Genomic DNA, 22,684 nt, shown 5'->3' on the forward strand with positions numbered 1-22,684 from the left:
ATCCATCCAAACCCTATATCAGACAAAGATGCTTACTCACTAACAACCACTGCCTACAAAACACTGAATCTCTTCGAGAAACCTATATACAGCATGCAACACCCAAAAGGCAAACCAACCGGCATGCTATCGCTGCCGTCTGCCCTCCAATGACGCACCCAGAACTAGAAGAACAGTATTCACAAAAGTTCAAATTGACTGATCCTATGCCGGCCAACTTTCCCTACAAGCTCAGCAGATGTTTTGACTTAGTCATTTGCGACGAGGCTCACTACTTGAGAAACAGCACATCGGGTACCTCTTTGGCTGTGAGGTGGCTTGAGGGCGGCTTCAATCTGCTGATTACCGCCACTCCCTTTTTCAATACTCGCAACTCGGATTTTAATGGCTATTCTCGCTTGTTGTTACATGACAAACCCATCCCTGCCTACCTGACTGCTGAACAGGTGATATCCGATCGGACGCACTTGTTGTCCCTTGACTTTTTTCAGAAGCATGTTTTCCCGCAGGCTATCAGTGATGCAGTTAGCGCAACCCGCATGCGGGCTCTTCTGAGAGAGTTAATGCACAGTGTTCGTCCAAACAACCAACACAACCCTGCCAGAAATGCCGGTTATCTGGACGGTGCATCTCTACCAGCTAGTATTAGCTACTAGGCTAGGTGGAAGTGGAAGGGAAGCACATGTGGTTCCTGCTTCAAGCAAATACTGTTCAGCGATGGCTGGGATAGAACAGAAGCATGGACAAGAGATCTCTCTGGAAGCTTGTCGGGAGGCTGTCGATACTACCACGAGCTGTTAGCCTTAAGTATAAATTGGGATATAACATATGACACCACATGTGGATGGCGAAGAGACTGTGGACGACGATATATTATATGAACGCAATGGCTTGCAAGAGGACAAGATTCTGATGAGTCTTTGACACTTACTTTTTTTGTCCCATATTTACCTACAACACGGTGATTGTTTGAATGTAACAGCGATGTCGGACTTGTATACCATGGGACTACTATTACATCACGACGGGATTTAAGTGCGCATTTAAGCGGTTCTTATATCCGGCATAGAAGGAATGCAAGACCTGACTGCCGATGAAGATTCAGAAGTGGACATGCATACCTGTGCATCGATTTCGAGAACCGCTGCGATAATAAAAGAATCAGGAATCAACGATGATGACAATGTCGACAGTGAACATGGTATTCTCGGTTAGCAGTGAAGTCGGTGATAGCTGCAGGCATTGCCAAAGAGTATACTCCAATCTCTCAAATCAGAGTGATTCTTCTACCGTCCTCAGTGATGGAGGCACTGGGAGAACAATCTTTTCAGAGAGATTGGAATGCAAACAGATGCATGAATTCACCCCAATAGTGTTGTTCCTTGACATTACTACTTAGATTCTGGACATCTCATCGACTTGAAGATATGCTGCCTACTGATAAAAGGGGAAACTATGGTCTTGATACTACATACAAGCAAGCCGTCGCAATTATCGAGGGATCAGCCGAGTTTACCAAGTATTTGAAACTCGTGCAGGCTAAAATACCATCAGATACTATCACCGAACGTTGGGCCGGCTCATTTATGCCAGTGTTCTGTCCTTGTTCCTTTTCTTTCATTCGAATGTGGTATATCGAGGAACATTCGTGAAACGAAGACCGGTATAGGACGCAGGGGGTCGGCGGCTCGGAGTTCCTCTTAGGGCTGGGCGGCTCCTTGAATGGCCAGGCTTCGCGGGGGAGGCGAAGCAACGAGTCAAGCCTTATATACTGACTATATATCTGCTCCCACTAGGCTACTGCGTGGAGGAGCCCATTGGGTATAAGGCATACTAAAGTCATATACTACCTCGATAATATCTCCCTTTTGGAAAGTACACCATCGCGGATAGTTTTACCACATATCAAAAACTATACTCTACCTTGATACCGGTCTCGGAGACTCTTCTCTCTTTCTCAATATCTACAGGTACACATCAACCCTGAAAAACTCGAGTCTCTTTATGCAGTTGGCCTTCCTGCCATACAGTTCATCAGACCATGAAGAAGGAGAGACCACTACAGAAGCTCAACAATCACTCACCGGGGCGGATACTGGGCGGTGACTTCGAAATTCATGCCAAAGGCGAATGCTTGCACTCTGGCAACATTAGAAACAGGCACGTTCTCTGCATCCAGGTGCACAGAATGCGCGGTTTGCAGAATATCAAACTTCCCGTCATACAACTGGCGGCCGATACAGGCGGGCAAGAAGCCTAGGCCCATTGGGCGTGGTGGTCGCTGGAGATATTGAATAGTCTATCTACCTATGGTCTATTTATCTTCCACCATCACCACTACCATCACCATGTCCACCACGTCTACGGTAGCATCACCACCATGACTAGTGGTCCACATCCACCACATCCACGCAACATAGTCGTCTAAACACGCGAGAGCATCTGACTGATGATGACGGCAAAGATTGAGCTTATATATAATTATACATGGTGTAACAACTCGCGAATGAGAACACTCTGTTCGGTGTCAATGAAGTGTCTTTGGATGTCCTGGAGAGTCCTAAGAGACACTATAACCCATAAATATTTATTCCCTCAATAGCAATATGTTTAACTCAAAAGCAGATGAAGCCAAAAATCACCTGAATGGGCGCTGTGAGATTGGTGGTGAAGTCGGGAATCTGATCAGCCGACTATAAATTCGAAATGCGCGCATCGACTGGGCAAAATATGATTTGCGTGACCGATAGTTTCTAGAAAGAAAGAAAAAAGATTAGCACGCTCTCTCATTATACCCTTTGGGCTTATACTTTCACATTCAAGTCTATCATTGCTAAAATTCTCTCATCTGCCATTATGGCGTTCAAAATAGCAGGCCGGATTGAAAACCTGGTAATTGAGATCCTCGATATTAGGGGTAACCAGAGGTCACAGCACTCCGAACAAACAGTATAGGTATTCCCAACTAGGATTCCAACTATTTCTAGAGCACTTCATAGCCCACCATCCCAAATCATGTTATGCTATCCATGCTAGGATTAACAAAAATCATAGACAGACCATGGTGGGGCCTATGGTCAGCTACATAGTTGCTACATATGTTGCAGCGGGCAGGACGCCCCTTCCGGTTACGGACCAGACGAACGATCACTATCTCTATATCTCTTACGTGAATACACTTAGATAGTTACAATGAACACAATCTGCTTCGCATACGTTTGCTTCTTCTCCATCTGATTAGACCTAGATCTTATCCTAGATCCGTTCGCTCCAGTACGGAGCATATGTGACTGCTATAAGTTCTTGGTCTTATGGTCTGGTGGTGGTTACCTAACCGGAATTGGTGGGTACAAACTGATGATATGATACTCGACCTGTGCGCGTTAAGGATTACTAGCTGTTACTGCGAGCTTCATTGGTTGATGGACTCAGAGGTCTCTTCCCAGCTACTGTGCATATAGCGGCGCAAATATCTCCCCTGGACATTCTCACTACGTCTCAAAAACCACTTCAGAAGACAGTCGAAGCAGGCACCTATAAGTAACAGGACAAAGTCTAGATCGTTTAGGTTGACAGCATAAAGCTGTCGAGATTGGCGGAAAGATTTGATGGAATTGGCTCGATGAAATGGGAGACACACTGTGATTCATCATCCCTTCTATCTGCTTTTAAAAGGACCTACAAGACATCAAGCTGCTCCGTACAGTAGGGGCAATGGGTACCATGTACAAGGCGATATGCTGCACGAAGGGACTACCATCTCACATTATCATAAATGCTGTGCTCGTGTCATTCCCCCCCATAGTAGCTGGAGGTGATCACTGGTCCATGGATCTCAAATAAAAAAGGCTGATACCAGAAGGACTCATAGTGTGGATTCACTAGAACGAGGTCAGTGGTTCCCGTCATACAGAGATGACTAAGGACATCGATAATGGCATTCTCGATGATGATCCTTACAAATCTCTCGGTGGCTAAAGATCTCTGGGCCTCATCGAAGGCACTAGTACTGATCCCATATGTCGAATCAAGGTTTTGAGATTCCGGCCACTGTGTCTCCCACCAAAGATAACCTCATGGAAGTCACACCTGCTAATATTAATCACTTGCGGGAACAGCAAAAGTGGCTAGATAACGAGGAGTTCCAAGTGAACTGTATTGACGAACAGCTCGCGGAAATATGTATTAGGAACAGCAAGAATCCCCGTAGCCCTAAATGGTGAAGAAGTCTCCATAAAGCCTACTCTGATTGTGGTACAACCATAGAGGTTATTTGAAGCAGTGGTCATCAGAGCTTCGAAAACCGAGTAATAAACTGGACATGTGCCGTCTACAAAAGAAAGGATTGGCGGGTTGTATCAGTAGCTCACGTACATGAGCCTATATTTACACGTTGAGCCTGAAAAACACCCCCCGGCTGAACGACATGCTGCGTGGCACGGCGTTGAAGTTCTGGCAAACCGTTTGTATAAACCGAGCGGACGAGATAATGGTCTGGGGCTTAGTGATGGGTACTATGATTGCTGATGTTGTCGGTGTGGGAAAGAAATGTATTGCACATGAGTACCTTTTCAGGATATTGCAAGAAATTTTCGAATAGATTGTTCAGATCTTCAAATATTTCTAAACATGCAGTATAGATACATCTCTAGATAAACTAAAAATGGAAGGCGGTCAACACCGCAACTGACATCACCCGAAGCCGGACTTCCATCCGTCGGATATCGGCTGTCACTCTAGCATTATCAGCTCGACAACTTTCTCGACTTGCCTATATCTCTAAACAGACAAATTAAGTCACTTTCTCTGGGGTATGTACTTCTCTACACACAATCTTCCATTTGTGTCACACAGCCTAAACCACCAAATATCAAACCACCCACTAACTTCGGCAGAACACCCCCAACTACCGTCCCCATCCGCAACCGCATCAGCAACACCAACAACCTCATCTCCAACCCAGAGCTCAAAGCCAACAACAACAACAACAATGGCCTCTCTCCTCCCCCTCCGCCGGGCACCCACGTCCCTCCTCACCTCCACCTCCAAGCCATCCACCCACCTCGCCCGCTCCCTCCTCACCAGCACCGCCATCCCCTCCACTCGGACCTTCACAACCAGATCCTCCACCCTCCTCCCCAACACCATCATTACCAAAAGGACCACTGCCATCAACACCGTCCCTCGCCCTCACCACCACCCCCTGATCTCCTCCCCATCCATCCGCCAAAAAAGCACCAAAGACAACGACGCCCCCACCTTCCGCCAATGGGGCTTTGAAGACGTACGTCCCTACCTACTTACCACCACAACCCCCACCCACGCACCCAAACTAACAAAAACTCATAGATAACCGCCTCCCTCCCCAGCAACACCCCCAACAGCCCGACCCAAAAACCCATCATTCTAATCGACGTGCGCGAGCCCGCCGAGCTCTCCTCCACGGGCATCATCCCCTCGGCCGTGAGCGTGCCACTAGCATCCCAGCCTGACGCGCTGTTCCTGACTCCGGAGGAATTTGAGACGAGGTTTGGGTTCCCCAAACCTGGTGTGAAGGGGGAGGAAGAGGACGCGGAGATCGTGTTTTATTGTAAGGCTGGAGTGAGGGCGCGCGCGGCGGCGCAGTTGGCGGAGCAGGCCGGGTATGAGGCGGGTCGGTTGGGGGTTTATGATGGGAGTTGGTTGGATTGGGCAAAGAGGGGGGGTAGGGTTGAGAGGTGGGAGGGGGATGATAACTAAGTCTTAGTTTTATGTGTAAGTGGTGGTTGTGTGGGTAGATGATGGTTTGGTTGTATATACTACTGAGTGTGTGTATCATGTGAACTACTATAATTGTGGCGTATGTACTACTTAGTATCAGTACTACTTATGTTCTGGGAAAAAGTCGAACAAACAATCAATTCAACTAGAGATCCATGATTATCATTAACAGAAAAACAAAAACCTAGGTATCGACCACGCTTTACTTTTCCAACCACCTCTTCTCTTGTCCCCATCTCTCTCTCCACTCCCCCTTTCATGTCATGTACAGGCATCTTGCTTTTGATTGAAAGTCGTAGTCATTTCTCATGCAATGCTCTTTTACTTTTTCTTCGTCAAATCCAAAGAATGCACCTATCATTTCCTTTCATTCTTCTCGCATAAAGCAGCACATGTCTCATCATCACGGCAATGGAACTTGAAACCGCTGTACAATACCACGTTAATGGCATGCTGGAGCCCGTTACCAAACGCCATAACCCCGCCACGCTGTACTCAAGTGAGTGCCCAGGGTCTGTGATCGATGGGATGCGTAGGGCTGGGTTCGGCATCCGGGCTACAGATGGAACGGGTAAGGCGATCATGGGATGTCAAAGACAGGCTTGAGCTTCTTGACGAGACCCCACTCCTCCATGGAGACGTCGGAGCGGTAGAACTCCTTGAGGGTGTCGATACTGGCACGAGAGATGTGCGAGTACAGGGTGTCCTTGTCTTCAAGCTGACGACCGTACATGGGCTGGTTGCTTCCCTCGATCTTGACGGCCACGGAGGGTTGACCCCTCTTGCAGACCTGGATGGGCTTGTGATCACGCTCAATCGAGACACTGTATGCGTAATTAGTAATTGTAAGGTAGGGATAACAGGGACAAAAACTTACACTCTACCAAGGTCAATGATTTCCTTAGCGCCAGTCTCAGGGTTAGCCTTGACAGCCGCAACAGGAGTGTGCAGACGCAGACTTCCTTCCGCGACATCAACACCAATGACGATGGGGTCCTTCTTGTTGAACACAGCCACGGTCTTGAGCACGCAGGGGAAGACAGCAAGCATCTTGCTCTCCTCCTTGCGGCGCTCCGTCAGCTCAGCCATGTGCTTGGTGAAGTCATCGAACAGGTGGTAGATGATGTCGGCAGTGAAAATCTTGACGCCAACTTCATCAGCATAGGCAGCTGCTTCCTTGTCCACCTTGACATCGAAACACAGCATAACGGCGTACTCCTTAGCCTTCTCCAACATGGTACCGGCCATCATGACATCACGCTTGTACACAGGACCGATAGAAATGTTGGCGACGGGAATCTTGGAGACACGGAGGAACTCGAGCAGAGCTTCCAGAGATCCAAGAGTGGAGGCCTGCACGCTGACACCACGCTGGTCCCTGGAGACCTTGCTGAGCAGGTTCTCCAGATCGGACATGACCTCCTCCTCAATGTCCTCCTCGTCGTCATCGGGTCCGACAACCATCAAACGAGAACCGGCAATGGCCTGTTCAAGGTCGTTCGCGGCAATCTTGACACCAAGGGCAGCCTTGACCTCCTTGTTGTGCACGTACTGCGACTTGAGACGCAGTTCCTTGAGAGGAGCCGGCGTCAGCAACGCTCGAATATTCGTTGATATAGGTCCGTTTAGACCACACAACACGATTCGATCACCCTCGCGGAGGATACCGTTCGACAGGACAACGTCAATGGTAGTACCGAGACCCTCAATGACCTTGACTTCAAGAACAGTACACTCAACCTCGGACAGGTACATCAGAGAGTTGGTCATACGCTCCTGGGTCAGAGTGGTCAACAGCTTGAGCATGTCAGGGATACCTTCACCGGTGTGGGCGGAGGTGGGCACGAGAGAGACGTTGCGGGCCATGGACTTGTTCTCGTAGAACAGCTCCGAGTTGAAACCCTGCTCAGCGAACAAGACCTTAGTGCGCTCCAAACGGGTGCGGAACTCGTTCTGAACGCCCTTGTTCTGCAAGGCCAAACTCTCCTGGAAGCCGTTGTTGTCGATCTTTTTCCAGCCGTACAGACGATCGATCTTGTTCAGAGCGACGATGAAAGGAGTACGGCGATCACGGAGCAATCTCATGGACTCGAGAGTCTGGGGCTCAAGACCGTGCATGATATCGACAACCAGAATGGCAATATTACAAAGGGAGGAACCTCTCGAACGCAAGTTGGAGAAGGACTCGTGACCAGGGGTATCAATGATGAGCAGACCAGGGATCTTGAAGTCAAACTGGCCATCCTTGTTCACAACAGCAGTCTTCTGACGCAGAGCATCGACAGGGAAGTAAGTAGCACCGATCTGCTGCGTGATACCACCAGCTTCACCTTCCTGGACGTTTGTCTGACGAATCTTATCCAGCAACTTGGTCTTACCGGTATCGACGTGACCCAGAATACAGCAAATAGGAGAACGGAGGTTGTCCTTGGAGCGGGCAGCCATAGCCTCCTCGTGCTGCTTCTTTCTCCGCTCGGCGGCCTCGGCCTTGCGCTGAGCAATAGCCTTCTGTGCCGCGGACTGCTCCTCGTCCTCAGAGTCCTCATCAGAGGACTCATCGGAATCTTCCTCACTCTCGTCTTCCTCAGCCTGCTTGCCGGCAGGCTTTCCGTCAGCCTTGCCATTGGTGGCGGGCTTCTCCTCTTCCTCGTCACTAGGAGCATCCCAGCTGTCCTTCACTTCCTCGGCATCGGCAGCCTTCTCCCAGTCGTCGAGTTCGCTCTCCTCTCCGCCAGCGGCGGCGGCAGCGGCAGCAGCCTCAGCCTCAGCCTTGGCCTTCTTCTCTTCCTCCTCCTTTCTTCTGCGCTCCTCTTCAGCTTCACGCTGGGCCTTGGCGCGGGCAGCAGCAGCTTCCAGGTCATCCTCCTGCTTCTTGGGTCCACGCTTCTTCCGGTTCTCGTAAACAGGGCGCTTCTTCTCGGCCTGGCCCTCTTCCAGACCAGCAACCTTACCAATACCAGCCGCAAGCATCTGCTGCATGCGCCGCTCATTGCGCTCCTTGGCTTCTCTCTGGGCCTTGGTGAGCAGCTTACCCTCCTTACGAAGCTGCTCCTTCTTCTCCTTCTCCTTCTCCTTCTTCTTTTGGCGGGCCTCTTCCCGCTTCTTCTCCTCTTCCTCTTCAAGACGGAGTCTCTCCTCCTCAGCGGCTTGCGCTTCGGCTAACAGACGCTCCTCCTCTTCACGCTGCTTGCGGAGAGCCTCCTGTTGCTTCTGGATAGCCAGCAGGTGTGCAGGGATCTTCTTCTTCTTGCCGCCGGTTTCCGGAACGGGGGCAGCAGCGGGGGCGGGGGCAGCCTCTTCCTTCTTCTCAGGTTCGGCCTTAGCGGGCTGAGCCTTCTCAGCGGGGCCGGTGGTCTTCTTCTTGGCAGCCTAGAAAATGAAGGAGACCTATTAGTTCGACACAATCACAGAATGATGAAAGGACCGCAAAAGCGCAAGAAACATACCTGCTCCCTCTTACGCTGCTTCTCGCGCTCCTTCTTCTCACGCTCCTTCTCCTTCTTGGACTTCACACGGAAGCCACCCTCCTCCTCCTCAGCGGGCTTGGGTTCAGGCGCAGCAGCAGCCTTCTTAGGCTTAGCCTTTCCTGCGAACACATCGTCGTCATCGAAGGTACCCTCCTCAGGCTGCTTGCTAGCGAAATCGGCATCGCCGTTGGCCTCCTGAGTGGCATCCTCACCCTCGACGAAGTCGTTGGCCGGCTTTCCCTTCTTCGCCTTCTTGTTCTTGTTCTTCCTCAAAGCGGCGAGCAAACCACCACCGCCCATGCCAGCATCCTCGTCGGCAGCACCTTCTTCAGCAGCGGGAGCTTCAGCCTCGCCACCGGGAGCAGGGACGGACTCTCCGAGCTCAGCTTCCCAGTCCTCCTCTTGCCTCTTGTTTCCCTTCTTCTTGGGCGCCATATTGATAGGTGGAGGATTCGGTCGACCTCGCTTTTATTCCTTTAAATGGATATGTAGATGGAATTACCCTATGTGAAAAGAGTTGAACCGTTAGTCAAGTGAATATAAAACGGTATTATGTGACCGAGCGAGGTCGGCAGGCAATGGAGATGAATGGAGGTTGATGGTGGTAGTGCGCACTAACAATGAGGTATCAGCTTTCTCCGGCCCGCGCGATCTGCGGAAGGCAAAGAGTGGCGAAAGATAAGCCCGAAAAGAAAAAAATCCTTCCAAAGGGATCGTGAAGAATGGAAAGAAAAAGAAAGAGCGAAAAACAAGCAACCGTTTTCCCCCCTGGTGGTCGATAAAGATCCAAAGATTGGAGACTCGATGAGGCGGGAAGGACGAGTTGCCTTTGGGGTAATAAGAATTTTGGGCCGGGCGTTTGGTGGGGACAATCGCCGGATTATTATGCGAGAGGCCGCCGGTGGCCCGCGCTCTTATTGTTCACGACTGGCACACAATAATCACCTTCGTACTATTAACCTGCTGGTCGCATTCAATTTGCGTCAAAAATTAAGCCTCTATGTACACAGTACAATTCTATATATAGCATGCTGCCAAATTTTGTCCTTCACAACCGAAATTGCAGAAAATCCCTAGACATCCACCGGAAGAATCCGCTGCAGCCATCCCATAACGCTCGCAACAGCATCGCTTGTTTCTCCCAGTACGTGTCTAGTCAATTCCGCAAATTGCTCGGGGACTCCCTGCTCTGAGCGGATTCCTGCAGCTGCCGGACCACCGAGCGTCTCCTTACTTAACATCTGCATTAGATAGCCAGACCCATGTATGAGCAAGCGGCTGAGAATGTCACCGTCAATATGCATTTGAGATGGCTGAGGGTCCATCAGCCCGACTGGGTTGCGCTGTCTTCTCCTCTTGGGAACGAATGGGCAAATCATAGGATCACGGATGCATAAGTCCTGCAGCAAGCGTAGAAGGCGCCACTCCTTCTCACCAATAGTCAAGAAACGATAAACTGTACCATTCATCGCAGTACCATAGAATACCTGAGAGGTAGTGGAAAGAGGTGACTTATCAGAGCCAGAACTGAGCCTCATCACCGACGAGGGGAGGTGTGCTTCACACAGAGCTGTGGGTAGCATCTTGTTGGTCTCTGTCACACCATTCTCCGTCAAAAGGCTCACCCGCCCACCTCTGCTGGAGCATAGAATAAGGTTCAGCTTTCCACCAATATAAATATGAGCGAGACCATCATGCTTTTGACGATCATAAGCATGGAGCGTTAGTTTGTCTTCTGTGGCCTTGAGCACCATAAGTGACTCTCTCGACGTGGTCATGTAGAGGTACGGCTCCCTGGCGGTTATGAGGACCGCCGGAGACAGGACGGAGTATCTAGCCGCTCGGACCCATCGAGTCTGCGAGAATTTTGGCTCCAGTGGCACGATTTCGTGACCCGTCGATACCATTAAGGTGAACGCACCGTATGGTGCAATTGCGAAAACCGGACCCTCAAACTTGTGAATATATTTGACAGAGCATTCAATCCGCGACGGTTTCAATGGATCGCGGTAAGCTTGTAAGAATATGACTCGGCCACGCTCTTGCTGATTTTTGCGAGAAGTGCCGATGACAATGAAGTGATATTCCTCGTCACCTTTCCTGGGCGTCCACTCCAGTATGCAGCTGATCTTCTCTCCTGCTGCACCTTGAGGTCGCCACGGCCGGGGATCATCATCCAACGGATTTTCGAGGGAATCAATAAGCGAGTGTTGCATGTCAGGGTCGACAAACTCGATGAAGGGCCGCGTGTAGCGCTTGATGGGGTCTGCGTCTGTGTCGTATTCTGTCTGAGAATAAACCACTATCAAGCTTTTGAGATATCGTGAATAAGCTAGTCTGCTAGCGCTACCGGGCAAGTCGATCCTCCTTGGAACAGTCTTCGTCCCTTGCTCCAAAGTACATATCATGAGCTGTCCGTCGGCGACGCAGAAAAGCGTGTTGGAAAGCCCATCCATATCTTGACTCCCAGAACACGAGATAGAAAAGCTATGTATGCTTTTTGGGTGGTATGCAGGCTAAAGGGTGTTAGTATTAATGATTGAATTGACGAGCTCATGATACTCACATTATTCTGGTCGGTGACCCATATTCTCTGAAGAGAGTAATCGGCTAGTCCGCTGTTGCAAGATGCTTGCCAGAACCCTTGTCCACAGGTCAACAATGCAAACTCCCCCTTTCCCTGCACTTTCACCGATGTATGGCCTAGCTGTTGCGGCGTTACCTGGGTTAATGCTGCATACAAACCTGATTAGCATAGGGATGTTGAATTTATGTTAGATCGGGTCTCACCAATGGGGGCGTCAGTGTTCTCCCTGTCAAGTAATAACCCGAATGGAACCAGGATACCGCTTCGCAAACCGCATAGAATAGTGCACATTCTCGGTGAAACTTCATCGGCCTTTCTAATGACAGCAATACTATCAATGGCTCTCGATATGTCGTTCTCACTCCCGACGTTGACAGTGGCTTCCACTAAGAAAGAGATGCTTTCGGAGATGCGATACACCAAGACCCTTCCGTTGCTCGTGCCTAGAAACAGAAATAGGGACGAGTCAAGATTCTCCATGGTCATACAAACCGGCTCATGTTGAATTAACGAGGGTGGAGCTAGATCAAGCAACTGATGCTGGCCATCTGACGTGAGTTTCTTCACGTGAAGGTGTACCTCATCTTGTGTCCTAACAACAGCAGCGATGATTGAGGCCGGTCCATCAACCGCAGCCACCGCAATAGTCTGGCCAGGATCTACCTCAAAGCGATAGCCCGGCATCTCTGGCGTTGTGCCCACGCAAATTGTCTTGTCTGTCACTTGTAAGATAGCTCCCAATACAGTGCATCCTGCTGCCAAGGTCTGTGTGCTAGAGTCAAGCCCGGACTCTGCCTCATCAATAGCACAAAGTTCTTCCCCAAAATCAGCTGGCAAGTACAATAAAAGTGAGGACATAGGGTCAGATGTTAGAACAAAAACACCTCCGGTCGTGCCGTCTGGCATGGTCCATATATCTCTGGTTCCAGACAACTCCTCCAGCGCAACAATGAGCCCGATTTGTGCTTCAACTCCGTGCCGCAACTCGACTACTGCACCTCGTGAGAACGAAGAAGCAGAGCAAACAAAAAGGCGATCGGTTGCAATATCCGAGGGCACCGTGTCCTCACTTTTCACAACAACAGAGTCGGTGACAGGGGTCCAGTTCATAAACTTCTGCACACACCGCGGATGGTCGCGAGCCTTCTGGACAAATAGCCCGCCATCACCGGTGGTGCCCGCTGCAAGGAGTAGGTCACCACCTTCGTAACCAATATCCAGAATGTCAAATGCTGCATCAACGTCACAGCACAGCTGGCCTAAATGTGCCTGATTCTCGAGCTCGCCGTCAGTGCCAATTCCCAAGTACGTTATTTCACCGTCTTCGCGACAGAGGTAAATGTCATCATGTTTCTGATTGTATAACCAATTGCGCAATGGCCTTGCCCATCTGGTCCAAAGCGGTGACTTTTGAGATTCTTTCTCATAGACAGGGAGCGGGTATCTGCTGGGGAGTCTCTGAGGGTCAAGCTTATTTTGGTATACCGTTATCGATGTCGTCGTGACGAGCATGAATGAAGAAGTCTTAGTCAAGGGAATCAACATAGTGGGAAGCCTATCCTCCAGCGGCAATACCTTTTTGGTCACCCGTGGGGTAGCCTGGCGTAAAGACTCGTTCGCGTCCCATTCGTAACAAACAGCTTGTGTCAACTGATCTTGAGCAATCAATAGTAGTAAAGTGATCTTGTCCCCGTCTTCAGATTTGGGATACAGAAATTCCATGGCAATTATATCGCCTTCAACGCGGAAGAAGCGCTCCTATATAAGTGACCACACAGGTTAGTCGCATTTCAGTATCTAGAAGTAACCAGAACATACCTCTGCTATAGGGTCAAGTCTGTTTTGGGTCATCTGTGCTTGAATGACCGGCGGCCTCTTCAAGACGAAGATCCCAAAATAGTCACTTGAAGCACTGACTGCTACCGCACGAGACCTGCAACAACTCTCAGCCTATGATCATCACGGAAAGGTTCCTCAAGAGGCACACCTTGGTTCCACAGCAATATTCCGGCCGAATCGTTCAAAAGCACTGACATCGTTCGGCAGCGGCCGACGATGGTAGACAAATTGGCCACTCGCATTCGAAAAGTACAAAAATACTAGCTCTTTCGAAGCAAGGCTAAGAACCAATATTTGTGGAGGAAGATCCTGGCGCAAGTCCGAGCTCGCGCGCAGTGTCGAATTGCTCGCCGCGAGCTTCATCTCCTCTTCCCAAGGCAATTCGGTGCTGACATTAATGACTTTTGCTGCCATGATACACGAGTCAAAGTCATTTTTGGTAGTGACCTCCTCCAGATGAACCCCAGATACTGCTTCTTTGATTTGCAAATGGCGCTCACCCACGAAGACGACATCGTTTTGGTCTTTGCTTCTGAGATGCGCAGGGAGAATCCATTGAATGATAGGACTTGATACTAGGGTATGCGACAATAGTCCGATTTTTGCCTGGGATGCAGAATGTATGCTTTCTGTCTCGATTTCCATCGAATCCCCACCTCCACCTGCAACGGTCACTGAATTATTTGCGGCTAATCCTGCACCGCTTCCTGATGTAGCCATGGTAGCTTCTCTGATTGACTGTGAAAAAGAGGGCCCGTAAAACCACAGAGAGTGATCCCTTGCCAAACGAAAGGATGGCCAGAGGACACAAAATGAGTAGAAAGAGAGGCGCGGAAAGAGAAAAGGAAAACGAAACGAAAGAGTAGAATAGCTGATCAACGGTGTCCGCAGCTGCTTTTCGAAGGATACCGGGTCCTACCTCCGTGGCGCTGAAAGATTAGAGAAGAATGGGAGGGAAGGTCTCAAGAATATGGCTCATGAATTTTCATGCTTGGAGTAATATGAGAAAGCAATTTCATGTCAGGAAAGTGCTGAGACACCAGAGGCGAAGGGAACACAGAGCGCAGTGCTACCATGCGAGTACAGATCAAAGAGGAATACCGTCTGTAATTTCAGACACCGCTATGCAAAACAGAAACCTAGTTGGAGCATTAGCAAAATATAATTCGTGGAAGACTTGTCACAGGACAAAGGATTTGGGACTTACACTCCAGTGATTTCTTATGGGAACGCTTGCGGTGGTGCTAGCAATAAATACTGAGATGGTTTCTCAAATTACCCAAACACCCTTTGGTTGTCCAGAAGCTTGTGCCTGACAACGAAACGCGTTCATGGGACACAGACAGCGGGGAAGTAGTATGTCGTATTAAACACGATTTCCGGCAGTGGAACCCAGCGGTTCGCGGGAAGGTCAATTGAATATGTTTGGTTTTAGTATGATGCCATCGGCCCACTATGAGTTTGCAGCATTGTCTGCAGCTATCTTTGTGAACCAGCAGAATAAATTTTGAGTAAGACAGTTTTAGTTGCCTGCGAATGAATCAACAGCGGCTCCGGGACTCGTGAGGACCTCAGCCAGCCATGTAGGAAATCTGGAGGGGCAGTGGATCGATCATCAAAGCCTCGCCTGCTCGTTCGGGCGGTCGGCGATACAGATCAAACCAAGCAAATCACAGATCACGGGACACAGACTTGATGTGTAGCCTGAGGCGGCTACGCGTCCGTTTTGGGTTTGGCCATGGCCGCAATCACCTCCGGCTTTGCATATCGCCTATGCTATCCCATAGATATTTTGTTGCCTAGATTGCGGTCCTGTCGGTGAATCTGGAGAAGCCAGGGCTAGACTGGATCCCATAACCGGATTTTGAGATTCCCAAACGCAAGCTCTGATCTGGCGAGAGGCCCGTTCATCCGTTGCATCCAAGTATAGACCACTCATTGTTAACACTATACATCGGGATACAAATAAAAACTATATCGTCAAGTTGTTTCATTTGACCAATATTGGGAATACGCAGGTTTTTGCAGACAATTTCTTTGGAGTATACTCCCCGCCTCAACGATGGATCAGCCATCTGAGAATAACGAACCAGAGCACATCACGGAGACAAATCTGGAAACAGAGCAGAAGACCGCCGCCGAGGCCGAGGCCCTAGAGTCAGAGAAACTCAAGAATGCGGAGCTCGAAAATCTCAGAGCCGAAAAAGAATCGGCAATTCGCCAAGCATGCGACTTGCGTGATATTGATGCATTAGTCTCATACGCTACCTCAGAAGGTGGCTTCCTCAATGATGATGTCCGGCGAACAGCCTGTGAGCGCTACCTTATACCATTTATATACATTATCTGACGTTCGATAAGGGCCTATTCTTCTACAGTGTGATCGACGAGGACCCAATTTCGATTTCACGGGATGGGAACGTCTACCTGCACATATTGACGAAGAACAAGTTCAGCTTGATGTGAACAGGTCATTCGTCTACTACCCTGAATGTAAGTCATCCGTTCAGTTGTTTTGGCGATTGGTGATGTCTAACTTAACTAGGCTCTGACCAGGAGCTCTCTATCAAGAAGGATGAGCTCTCCAAGTTGATCAAGCAAGTCCTGCGGTGCTTTCCCATGCTCTGCTACTTTCAGGGCTATCATGATATCGTTCAAGTCCTACTACTAGTGCTCGGTGGACAAAATAGCGCTGCTGCCGTGGCACAAATATCTCTTCTTCGGATAAGAGATTACATGTTGCCGTCCCTTTCGCCAGCGCTGAAACACCTAGAGCTGATCCCTGCGATCATTGAGAAGGCAGACCCTGCATTACGGCGTCACCTCGCCGAAATCAAACCATTCTTTGCACTCGCTGCGACTCTGACGATGTACTCTCACGACATCCAAGAATATAGCGACATTGCACGCCTTTTCGACTTCCTGCTGGCCCAGGAACCGGTAGTCTCCATATACCTCTTTGCAGCCATCATTCTCTCCCGCAAGAAAGAATTGCTTGAATTTTCAGTCGATGAAACCGATATGCTGCATTTTACCCTATCCAAGCTTCCAAATCCCTTGGATCTTGAGGGTTTGATATCCCGCGCGATGCAGCTTTTCGAAGCTCACCCGCCGGAAAGTCTGCCATTAGGAGCCTGGAAGCGCATTCCAGAGTGCAGTGTGCTGAAATCTTCAAGGGATCTCGTCAGGATCCAAGGACCCGATGAAACAGTCGACCTCTTCGCGAAACAAGTACGGCATCTACGTTGGGAAGAGCGGAAGGAGAAGACCGTCGCTTTCTTGTGGAATCACAGACGGACAATCGGCTCGGTGGCCGTGACAATGTTCATTGGTGCTATGTCGTTCTGGATCAAGAAGAGGGGATTTGACAATACGATATGGGCGTATGTCAGTAGGTTCCATGGGGCCTTGCAGGCCCGAGGCTATCTTTAATCTTATGTGACCATTGGGAAAGACAAAAAGGCACCGGTTCAGAAATAAGGCTTGGGATTTTATGTACAAATATTAAAGACAGGTTATAAAAACATGCTAATAGGGAGAAAGTTAGTTTTACGAGACAAAGAACAGCTTCAGCATACAGAATAGACAGTAGAGGCGGACGCACAAAATGCGAAACACAGCCCGCGTCAGCCCGTGTTGAATAGATGGACAGTCTCCACATGGTGGCTAGTGCGTGGCTTTCCCGGCAGCCGCTGAGGTGTACTCTTGCATTCCCGCATCTCCCAGGAACCGAGAGCTCAACAACCACCCTTGAAAACGAACGTGAGCTGTCCAAGATGGCGAACCAGGGCTATGATGTGGTAGTGGACGTTGACGCCGAAGTAAGACTCCAATAACAGTTCGCATCTCCGATCGCAGTATACTAACATCAATCTCCAGGGCGATCTCGGCCATACCGACCTCCAAGAAGACCTCGAATTCCACCGTTCCAGTAAGCTAACTGGCCATGAGCACAACCACCACCTCATCCCAACGCACACCTACTTACTCACATTTCCTCTTATCAGACTTCGAAAACGACCAACGCAACGCCAAAGCCCAACAAGACTCTGCCCCCTTCCTCGGCGGAGGTTCGTCGCGCGGCCGTGACCGATCCCCCGGCGGCACCCCCTCCAAGCTCAACTGGTGGTCAATCCACTACTACTCGCAATTCTTCGACGTCGACACGAACGAAGTCCTCCGCCGCTGCGTCGCAGCCATCTACCCGCGCAGCAACTTCCTCGACGTCCTGGAAGGAAACCCGGACCTCTACGGACCCTTCTGGATCGCAACCACCGTCGTCGTCATCCTCTTCCTAACCGGTACCATTTCGCAATGGCTCTCCAACAATGACGACGAGCACTTCGAATACGATTTCACTTTGCTATCCGGTGCCGCGGGTTTAGTTTACGGATATACAGGCATCATTCCCATTGCGCTGTGGGGTGCGCTGAAGTGGTTCGGCAGCTCCAGCGCGGACTTGGTTGAGTCGTGGGCGCTCTATGGGTACTCGAACCTGGTTTGGATTGCCGTCGCACTGGTTAGCTGGAGTCCTTTGACGGCGTTGAATTGGGCTCTGGTGGGTGTTGGCTTCGGGTGGACAGTCTTCTTCCTCCTGCGCAATCTGTACCCGGTGCTTAGTGCTACGGATGCGAAGGCTAGTAAGATCTTGCTGATTCTGGTCATTGTCCTGCATGCTGGGTTTGCGTTGGCGATTAAGATCTTGTTCTTTGCGTACGTGGTTCCCTCTTATTTTACCTCTTGTGGGATTATCTTACTGCGAAGGGTTGTGACTAATATGGGCTTATGTGCAGACATGGAAGTCCCGTTTCGAAGAAAAACAAGGACCACGATGACGACGATGACCACGACGACGACAAGCGACGGATGTTTGGTGGTTGGTAGAAAAGGTGCTAGATGTCGGTGCTGGTATCGGTGTGGTTCCCTCCGGTTGTTATACTCTTCAGTTGCTGTCTTTCCCCTGTGAGGGACCATGACATTTGCTCCGGCAGCATTATGTCATGTCATATCATGTGTCGACTTGCTGGTTTATGTTCTCAAGTGTTGTTATTTCTGATGTCGTTCCTGCCGTTTTGTCTGTTGAACGTTTTCCTTTCCACCAAGCCGTGCTGCATGTGTGTATGTGTATCTACTAAGAATGCGACGAGAGCTTTTTTTGAATTTTACAGGTTGTGCTTTGATTGCAACTTCTTCCCGAGGAGTCAACTATAGACATTTGACTTCGGCTATAAGTAATGATTCATCATTCCAACGCCATGTAGAAAATCTCCCACGTTGCAATCGTATCGTAACCCCAGCAGCACTTTTCCCCAGCAACGCAGAAAAACCGTAATAAGATAATCGTCTATTTGAGCTTCTTCTTGGGGCGGAGCTGGTTGGTGTGACCACACTTCTTCTTGCGGCAGTTGGTGGCACGGGGGGGAAGGCGGGCCTAATCGGGTTATCAATGTTAGTGGGGGGGATTTTTCGCTAGCCGGGACTCAAAAGAGGGGCGGGATCGAGTCGAGGGTAAGGAAGTAGTATGGATGGATGGATGGACGTACGTAGCACTTGCGGCAGATGGACTTCTCGCAGTTGTACTTGGAGGCAAGAGCCTTAAGGGAGGGCTCGATGATACCACCACGCAGACGGAGGACCAGGTGAAGGGTGGACTCCTATAGTCGAGAAGATAACCCGTCAGTGAAACTATATCCCGAGTGATTGATGTCGCGTCAGATGCCGATAGTCGTGAAACGTCCATGAATGCGACCGTGCCGATGGAACTATCCCCCCCTCCTCAAAACCTAGTTGCGTGTTGTGGTGCCCCAACCGACCCAAATCGCATCATGTTCGTAACCGACTATCCGAGCAGACGAAATCGACGTATAGATATTTCGCGGAACCGGTTCATTTCATACCTTCTGGATGTTGTAGTCGCTCAGGGTGCGGCCATCCTCAAGCTGCTTACCAGCGAAGATAAGACGCTGCTGATCCGGGGGGATACCCTCCTTGTCCTGGATCTTGGTCTTGACGTTGTCGATGGTGTCGCTCGACTCGACGTCGAGGGTAATGGTCTTACCCGTGAGGGTCTTGACGAAACTATTGATCGGAAAGAAGCCTGGGTCAGTTTCCTTGATTCATTCTCGATGATATTATTCGTGCCATCTCTTTCGGATTTCGGGCTGGGATTCGACGGGTGGTTGCCAGGGAACTTGGAATGACCTACATCTGCACTGCAGAGACGCGGAAAAAACGACATGTTAGCTTGCGACTTCAGAGGACACGCATTTCGCATTCACGAACGAAAAGGGTATACGTACTGGCTGCGGTTTTCGTTGTTGCTGGCTGACGATCGGCTGACAAGGTCGGTCGGATGAGGCGATGTCAATTTCACGATTTCTCGCTTAGCAAAGGTGGAACGGACCGCACGTGATCAGGGTTTAGGGCAGTCCGGCCGCGTTCGGGGCCTCTCCGCAGTCTCCATAATTAGTCCGTAGACTACTACTACTTTTACATCATCCATTTAGCATCATCCATACGTTGGAGGCTGCCCGTGGTCCGTGGTCCGCGGTCCGCGTTTGGTTATGCTTTTATGATGCTCGACCCGACATCAGCGCTCAATGATGCAAATCAGCCTTCCTTCAAATAGTTTTAATTTGCAGGGAAAATATAACCTCAAGGACTAACAGTATAGGATGTTTCTATTTTTGATACTTATATACTACTTCAAAGACGGGACCCAATTGGCTCAGTTCCCTAGTATATATGATCGCCAAGCTCAACTTAAGTCACCATCCTCCAGCTCAGACATGCTCTCTTCATCATTGTCTGGATCCGGACTGGAGTCCCGAGTGAATCCCATGCCCATCGATCCAAAGTACTCAACCCGCCGCTGCTCTTCAAGCCAACGGTTGATTTTATTTTCCGCTTGTGATACAGCCCTAATCAATGTAGATAGGGAAACACCGGCTACCTTGGCAGCTGTCTCGTAGAAGGACCTCGCAGTATCCGGAAGGTCAGATTCGGTTCGATACCGCGTGTAGGAGCATCCCGGCCGTGGAGTCTCCAGGTCATTATCTGCAATGACCTGTCTTGATCTCAATTGGCTGGTGGACACCTTGATCAATTCATCAAGAGCTTCCTCATCTGTTACGTCTGGAGTAGGAGCTGTGGTCTGGCTGTCTCCAGCACTTGGACCACTCGGAAAGAGATCTGCGAGGGGATTTGATACTGGAACATTGTTTAGCACTGAGGAGGGGAAAATATGGCATTGTTCATACCTTTACTTGGATCGAGCCAGCTATTCTCGTACCAATTCATATACTCATCGAGCTGGGATGGCGTCATGCTGAAGACGTCTCTCTCAGTCACCAATATCTCCTTTCCCTTGCCAAGCTGACCCGCAGGCGTCTCTCGATTGTCATAATGCCTTTGTATTTGCGACCAAAGATTCCAGTCGATCACTTGCACTGCGGGCTCTTCAACAGTCGTGGGATATCTTTCAACATCGTCAAACGGGAACAGAAGCTTGGTGGTGATGACAACCAGAGCGACTAGTTGCAGCTCGGGCAGTTGGAGTGGCCTCCTCCTTCCAGATATGCTTGTAGGGTATTCAAAGTCGAACCCTAGAAGATGCCGCAACTTCTTCGCGGCGGGGTGAATATCCACTGCAAGTAGGTTAACAAATAGGCATGATTGAAGACGGGGGCGTCTCATACGAGGGAGCGCAAGTCTCTTGACATATTTATATAACAAGACTGGCCAGTTCAAAGATGGGAATTGCATGTTGAATTTGTTATGATAAAGCAGCAGAAGGTCTGAGACAGCGCCGTGAAGGTGCTCGGCTTGGAGTAGCCTCTATCATATAGTCAGACACGACCGTCTCTTCCTGACTTAACATAGGCACTCACCGTGGTCTCAAGTATCGAAATAAACTCTTGTGGCAGTTTATCCCTCATATCTCGAGGGATAATCTTAACAATCCTGATGAAAGGAACATCACCACGCATAACCATTCTAAACATTCACTTAGCCCTTGCAAGATCCAAAGTGGTTCATACTTGACTACTCACCCATAGAAATCCCCCACACCCACTGGAAGCCTCATTAACAGGGCGCCTAGATAGCACAAAGCAATGCTATCAATAAGGCGAGGCCATGTCGCCTGCCTTCCTCTGAACCTGGTGTCGTCGGATCCATCCAGGCCCGAGGTTACCTGCGAGCTGAAGAACTCAGGCTCCTCATCCTGTTCTGAAGGATCATTAATCTTCTCGGCATACGTCTCCAATCGGAGCGCCCAAAGATCGCGAACGACAGACTATGCATGCATCAGTGAGCCATTCATTAGTGGTTTGCCCAAGGGGGGCTATGTCATGCATACCTCCAACTCGGACGGAAAGCCGCGGTGATGGACCAGCGCGTGACATTGCTTCCAGAGGATCAATTGGTAGACTTGCAGAAATAGACTATAGGCCTGGCGTCCCCGGTATGCTGCCCGATATTAGCCGATGTGGAGAGCGCGTCACCTTCAAACCATGATGGTAGTATGATGGTGGTGGTTGTAGTTATGGTAGGTTGGAGGCTCTCTTACTCTTTTGAGACTTCTCCGCTGCAGCCTTCTTTACGCGACTTGTCCGGCCTTGTGTGTTAAAGTCTTCGGGATCCTCTTCGACTTGACGTCCCTACGCGACAAATGGAGAATGAGTGGGCTGATCGGTCGCGTGCGTAGAATGAGTGAGGGGCGGGAGAGAGGGGGAAGATCAGACCTCTTGTTGATGACCCCGCCTGCAGAACCAGAGGCCATTATCCAGATAATACCGTCGTTCACGGCACCCTTCCTGCCCGCAAACCCCTCGGGTGATGTACTCCATCCAGGGCAGCGCTCTTCATTCTTCCTTGTCCAAAGGTTGTGGAGGAACAGAAGGCCTGGGTCTTCCGGAGCGGGTCAGCGCAGCTACCAGAGATTTGTTACCAGTCAGATTTTTCTACCGTTGATGCAGGACCCCGAAAAAGTAATATCCGCATGCGCCTTATCGCCCACTGCGTAGCCTTT

The 22,684-nt window shown here is 49.9% G+C and overlaps 7 protein-coding genes across 7 annotated transcripts; 4 read left to right on the plus strand and 3 right to left on the minus strand.

The window, feature by feature from the left end:
- Positions 1 to 4,754: 4,754 nt before the first annotated feature.
- BO79DRAFT_186729 (rhodanese-like domain-containing protein) lies at positions 4,755 to 5,739 on the plus strand (the record flags this gene model as incomplete). The annotated part of the gene is made up of 3 exons (XM_025680492.1): positions 4,755 to 4,811; positions 4,896 to 5,284; positions 5,350 to 5,739. Exons 2-3 carry the CDS (start codon positions 4,991 to 4,993, stop codon positions 5,737 to 5,739), a joined length of 684 nt encoding a protein of 227 aa, XP_025544757.1. The 5' UTR covers positions 4,755 to 4,811; positions 4,896 to 4,990.
- Positions 5,740 to 5,914: 175 nt separating this feature from the next.
- Positions 5,915 to 10,041, minus strand: BO79DRAFT_284397 (putative mitochondrial translation initiation factor IF-2). Its single transcript, XM_025688244.1, has 4 exons — positions 9,847 to 10,041; positions 9,207 to 9,730; positions 6,638 to 9,129; positions 5,915 to 6,584 (listed from the first exon to the last, which is right to left on the minus strand). Exons 2-4 carry the CDS (start codon positions 9,660 to 9,662, stop codon positions 6,341 to 6,343), a joined length of 3,192 nt encoding a protein of 1,063 aa, XP_025544758.1. The 5' UTR covers positions 9,663 to 9,730; positions 9,847 to 10,041; the 3' UTR covers positions 5,915 to 6,340.
- A 145-nt stretch (positions 10,042 to 10,186) lies between these two features.
- thtA lies at positions 10,187 to 14,746 on the minus strand. Its single transcript, XM_025685211.1, has 5 exons — positions 13,802 to 14,746; positions 13,633 to 13,747; positions 12,018 to 13,572; positions 11,794 to 11,960; positions 10,187 to 11,743 (listed from the first exon to the last, which is right to left on the minus strand). Exons 1-5 carry the CDS (start codon positions 14,371 to 14,373, stop codon positions 10,301 to 10,303), a joined length of 3,852 nt encoding a protein of 1,283 aa, XP_025544759.1. The 5' UTR covers positions 14,374 to 14,746; the 3' UTR covers positions 10,187 to 10,300.
- Positions 14,747 to 15,715: 969 nt separating this feature from the next.
- BO79DRAFT_242477 (TBC domain-containing protein) lies at positions 15,716 to 17,159 on the plus strand (the record flags this gene model as incomplete). Its single annotated transcript, XM_025685212.1, has 3 exons — positions 15,716 to 15,965; positions 16,015 to 16,146; positions 16,199 to 17,159. 3 exons carry the CDS (start codon positions 15,716 to 15,718, stop codon positions 17,083 to 17,085), a joined length of 1,269 nt encoding a protein of 422 aa, XP_025544760.1. The 3' UTR covers positions 17,086 to 17,159.
- A 153-nt stretch (positions 17,160 to 17,312) lies between these two features.
- BO79DRAFT_242478 (Yip1 family protein) lies at positions 17,313 to 18,803 on the plus strand (the record flags this gene model as incomplete). The annotated part of the gene is made up of 4 exons (XM_025685213.1): positions 17,313 to 17,474; positions 17,533 to 17,584; positions 17,661 to 18,366; positions 18,447 to 18,803. 4 exons carry the CDS (start codon positions 17,313 to 17,315, stop codon positions 18,535 to 18,537), a joined length of 1,011 nt encoding a protein of 336 aa, XP_025544761.1. The 3' UTR covers positions 18,538 to 18,803.
- Positions 18,804 to 19,094: 291 nt separating this feature from the next.
- Positions 19,095 to 19,968, plus strand: BO79DRAFT_27447 (uncharacterized protein). Its single transcript, XM_025687607.1, has one exon. The coding sequence runs from the start codon at positions 19,392 to 19,394 to the stop codon at positions 19,851 to 19,853; it is 462 nt and encodes a 153-aa protein (XP_025544762.1). The 5' UTR covers positions 19,095 to 19,391; the 3' UTR covers positions 19,854 to 19,968.
- Positions 19,969 to 20,360: 392 nt separating this feature from the next.
- BO79DRAFT_186746 (TFIIB-type zinc finger domain-containing protein) lies at positions 20,361 to 22,653 on the minus strand. Its single transcript, XM_025680493.1, has 8 exons — positions 22,398 to 22,653; positions 22,223 to 22,313; positions 22,013 to 22,122; positions 21,705 to 21,949; positions 21,543 to 21,648; positions 21,351 to 21,489; positions 20,913 to 21,299; positions 20,361 to 20,862 (listed from the first exon to the last, which is right to left on the minus strand). The coding sequence occupies exons 1-8, from the start codon at positions 22,500 to 22,502 to the stop codon at positions 20,411 to 20,413; spliced, it is 1,635 nt and encodes a 544-aa protein (XP_025544763.1). The 5' UTR covers positions 22,503 to 22,653; the 3' UTR covers positions 20,361 to 20,410.
- Positions 22,654 to 22,684: the final 31 nt, after the last annotated feature.

This window comes from Aspergillus costaricaensis, assembly GCF_003184835.1.
Source record: "Aspergillus costaricaensis CBS 115574 unplaced genomic scaffold BO79scaffold_2, whole genome shotgun sequence".
In the NCBI taxonomy this organism is placed as follows: domain Eukaryota; kingdom Fungi; phylum Ascomycota; class Eurotiomycetes; order Eurotiales; family Aspergillaceae; genus Aspergillus; species Aspergillus costaricensis.

Bases quoted from the DNA above. Each gene is read 5' to 3' on its own strand.
- BO79DRAFT_186746 (XM_025680493.1), bottom strand. From the start codon at position 22,502: ATGGAGTACATCACCCGAGGGGTTTGCGGGCAGGAAGGGTGCCGTGAA. The intron at 22,123-22,222 runs GTAAGAGAGCCT...AATATCGGGCAG, and splicing joins AGCGGAGAAGTCTCAAAAGA to CATACCGGGGACGCCAGGCC. The intron at 21,300-21,350 runs GTATGAGACGCC...ACCTACTTGCAG, and splicing joins CAAGAGACTTGCGCTCCCTC to TGGATATTCACCCCGCCGCG.
- BO79DRAFT_27447 (XM_025687607.1), top strand. From the start codon at position 19,392: ATGAATGCGACCGTGCCGATGGAACTATCCCCCCCTCCTCAAAACCTA.
- thtA (XM_025685211.1), bottom strand. From the start codon at position 14,373: ATGGCTACATCAGGAAGCGGTGCAGGATTAGCCGCAAATAATTCAGTG. The intron at 13,748-13,801 runs GTGTGCCTCTTG...GAGTTGTTGCAG, and splicing joins AATATTGCTGTGGAACCAAG to GTCTCGTGCGGTAGCAGTCA. The intron at 13,573-13,632 runs GTATGTTCTGGT...TCACTTATATAG, and splicing joins GACTTGACCCTATAGCAGAG to GAGCGCTTCTTCCGCGTTGA.
- BO79DRAFT_284397 (XM_025688244.1), bottom strand. From the start codon at position 9,662: ATGGCGCCCAAGAAGAAGGGAAACAAGAGGCAAGAGGAGGACTGGGAA. The intron at 9,130-9,206 runs GTATGTTTCTTG...TTCATTTTCTAG, and splicing joins AGCAGCGTAAGAGGGAGCAG to GCTGCCAAGAAGAAGACCAC. The intron at 6,585-6,637 runs GTAAGTTTTTGT...TTACGCATACAG, and splicing joins ATCATTGACCTTGGTAGAGT to TGTCTCGATTGAGCGTGATC.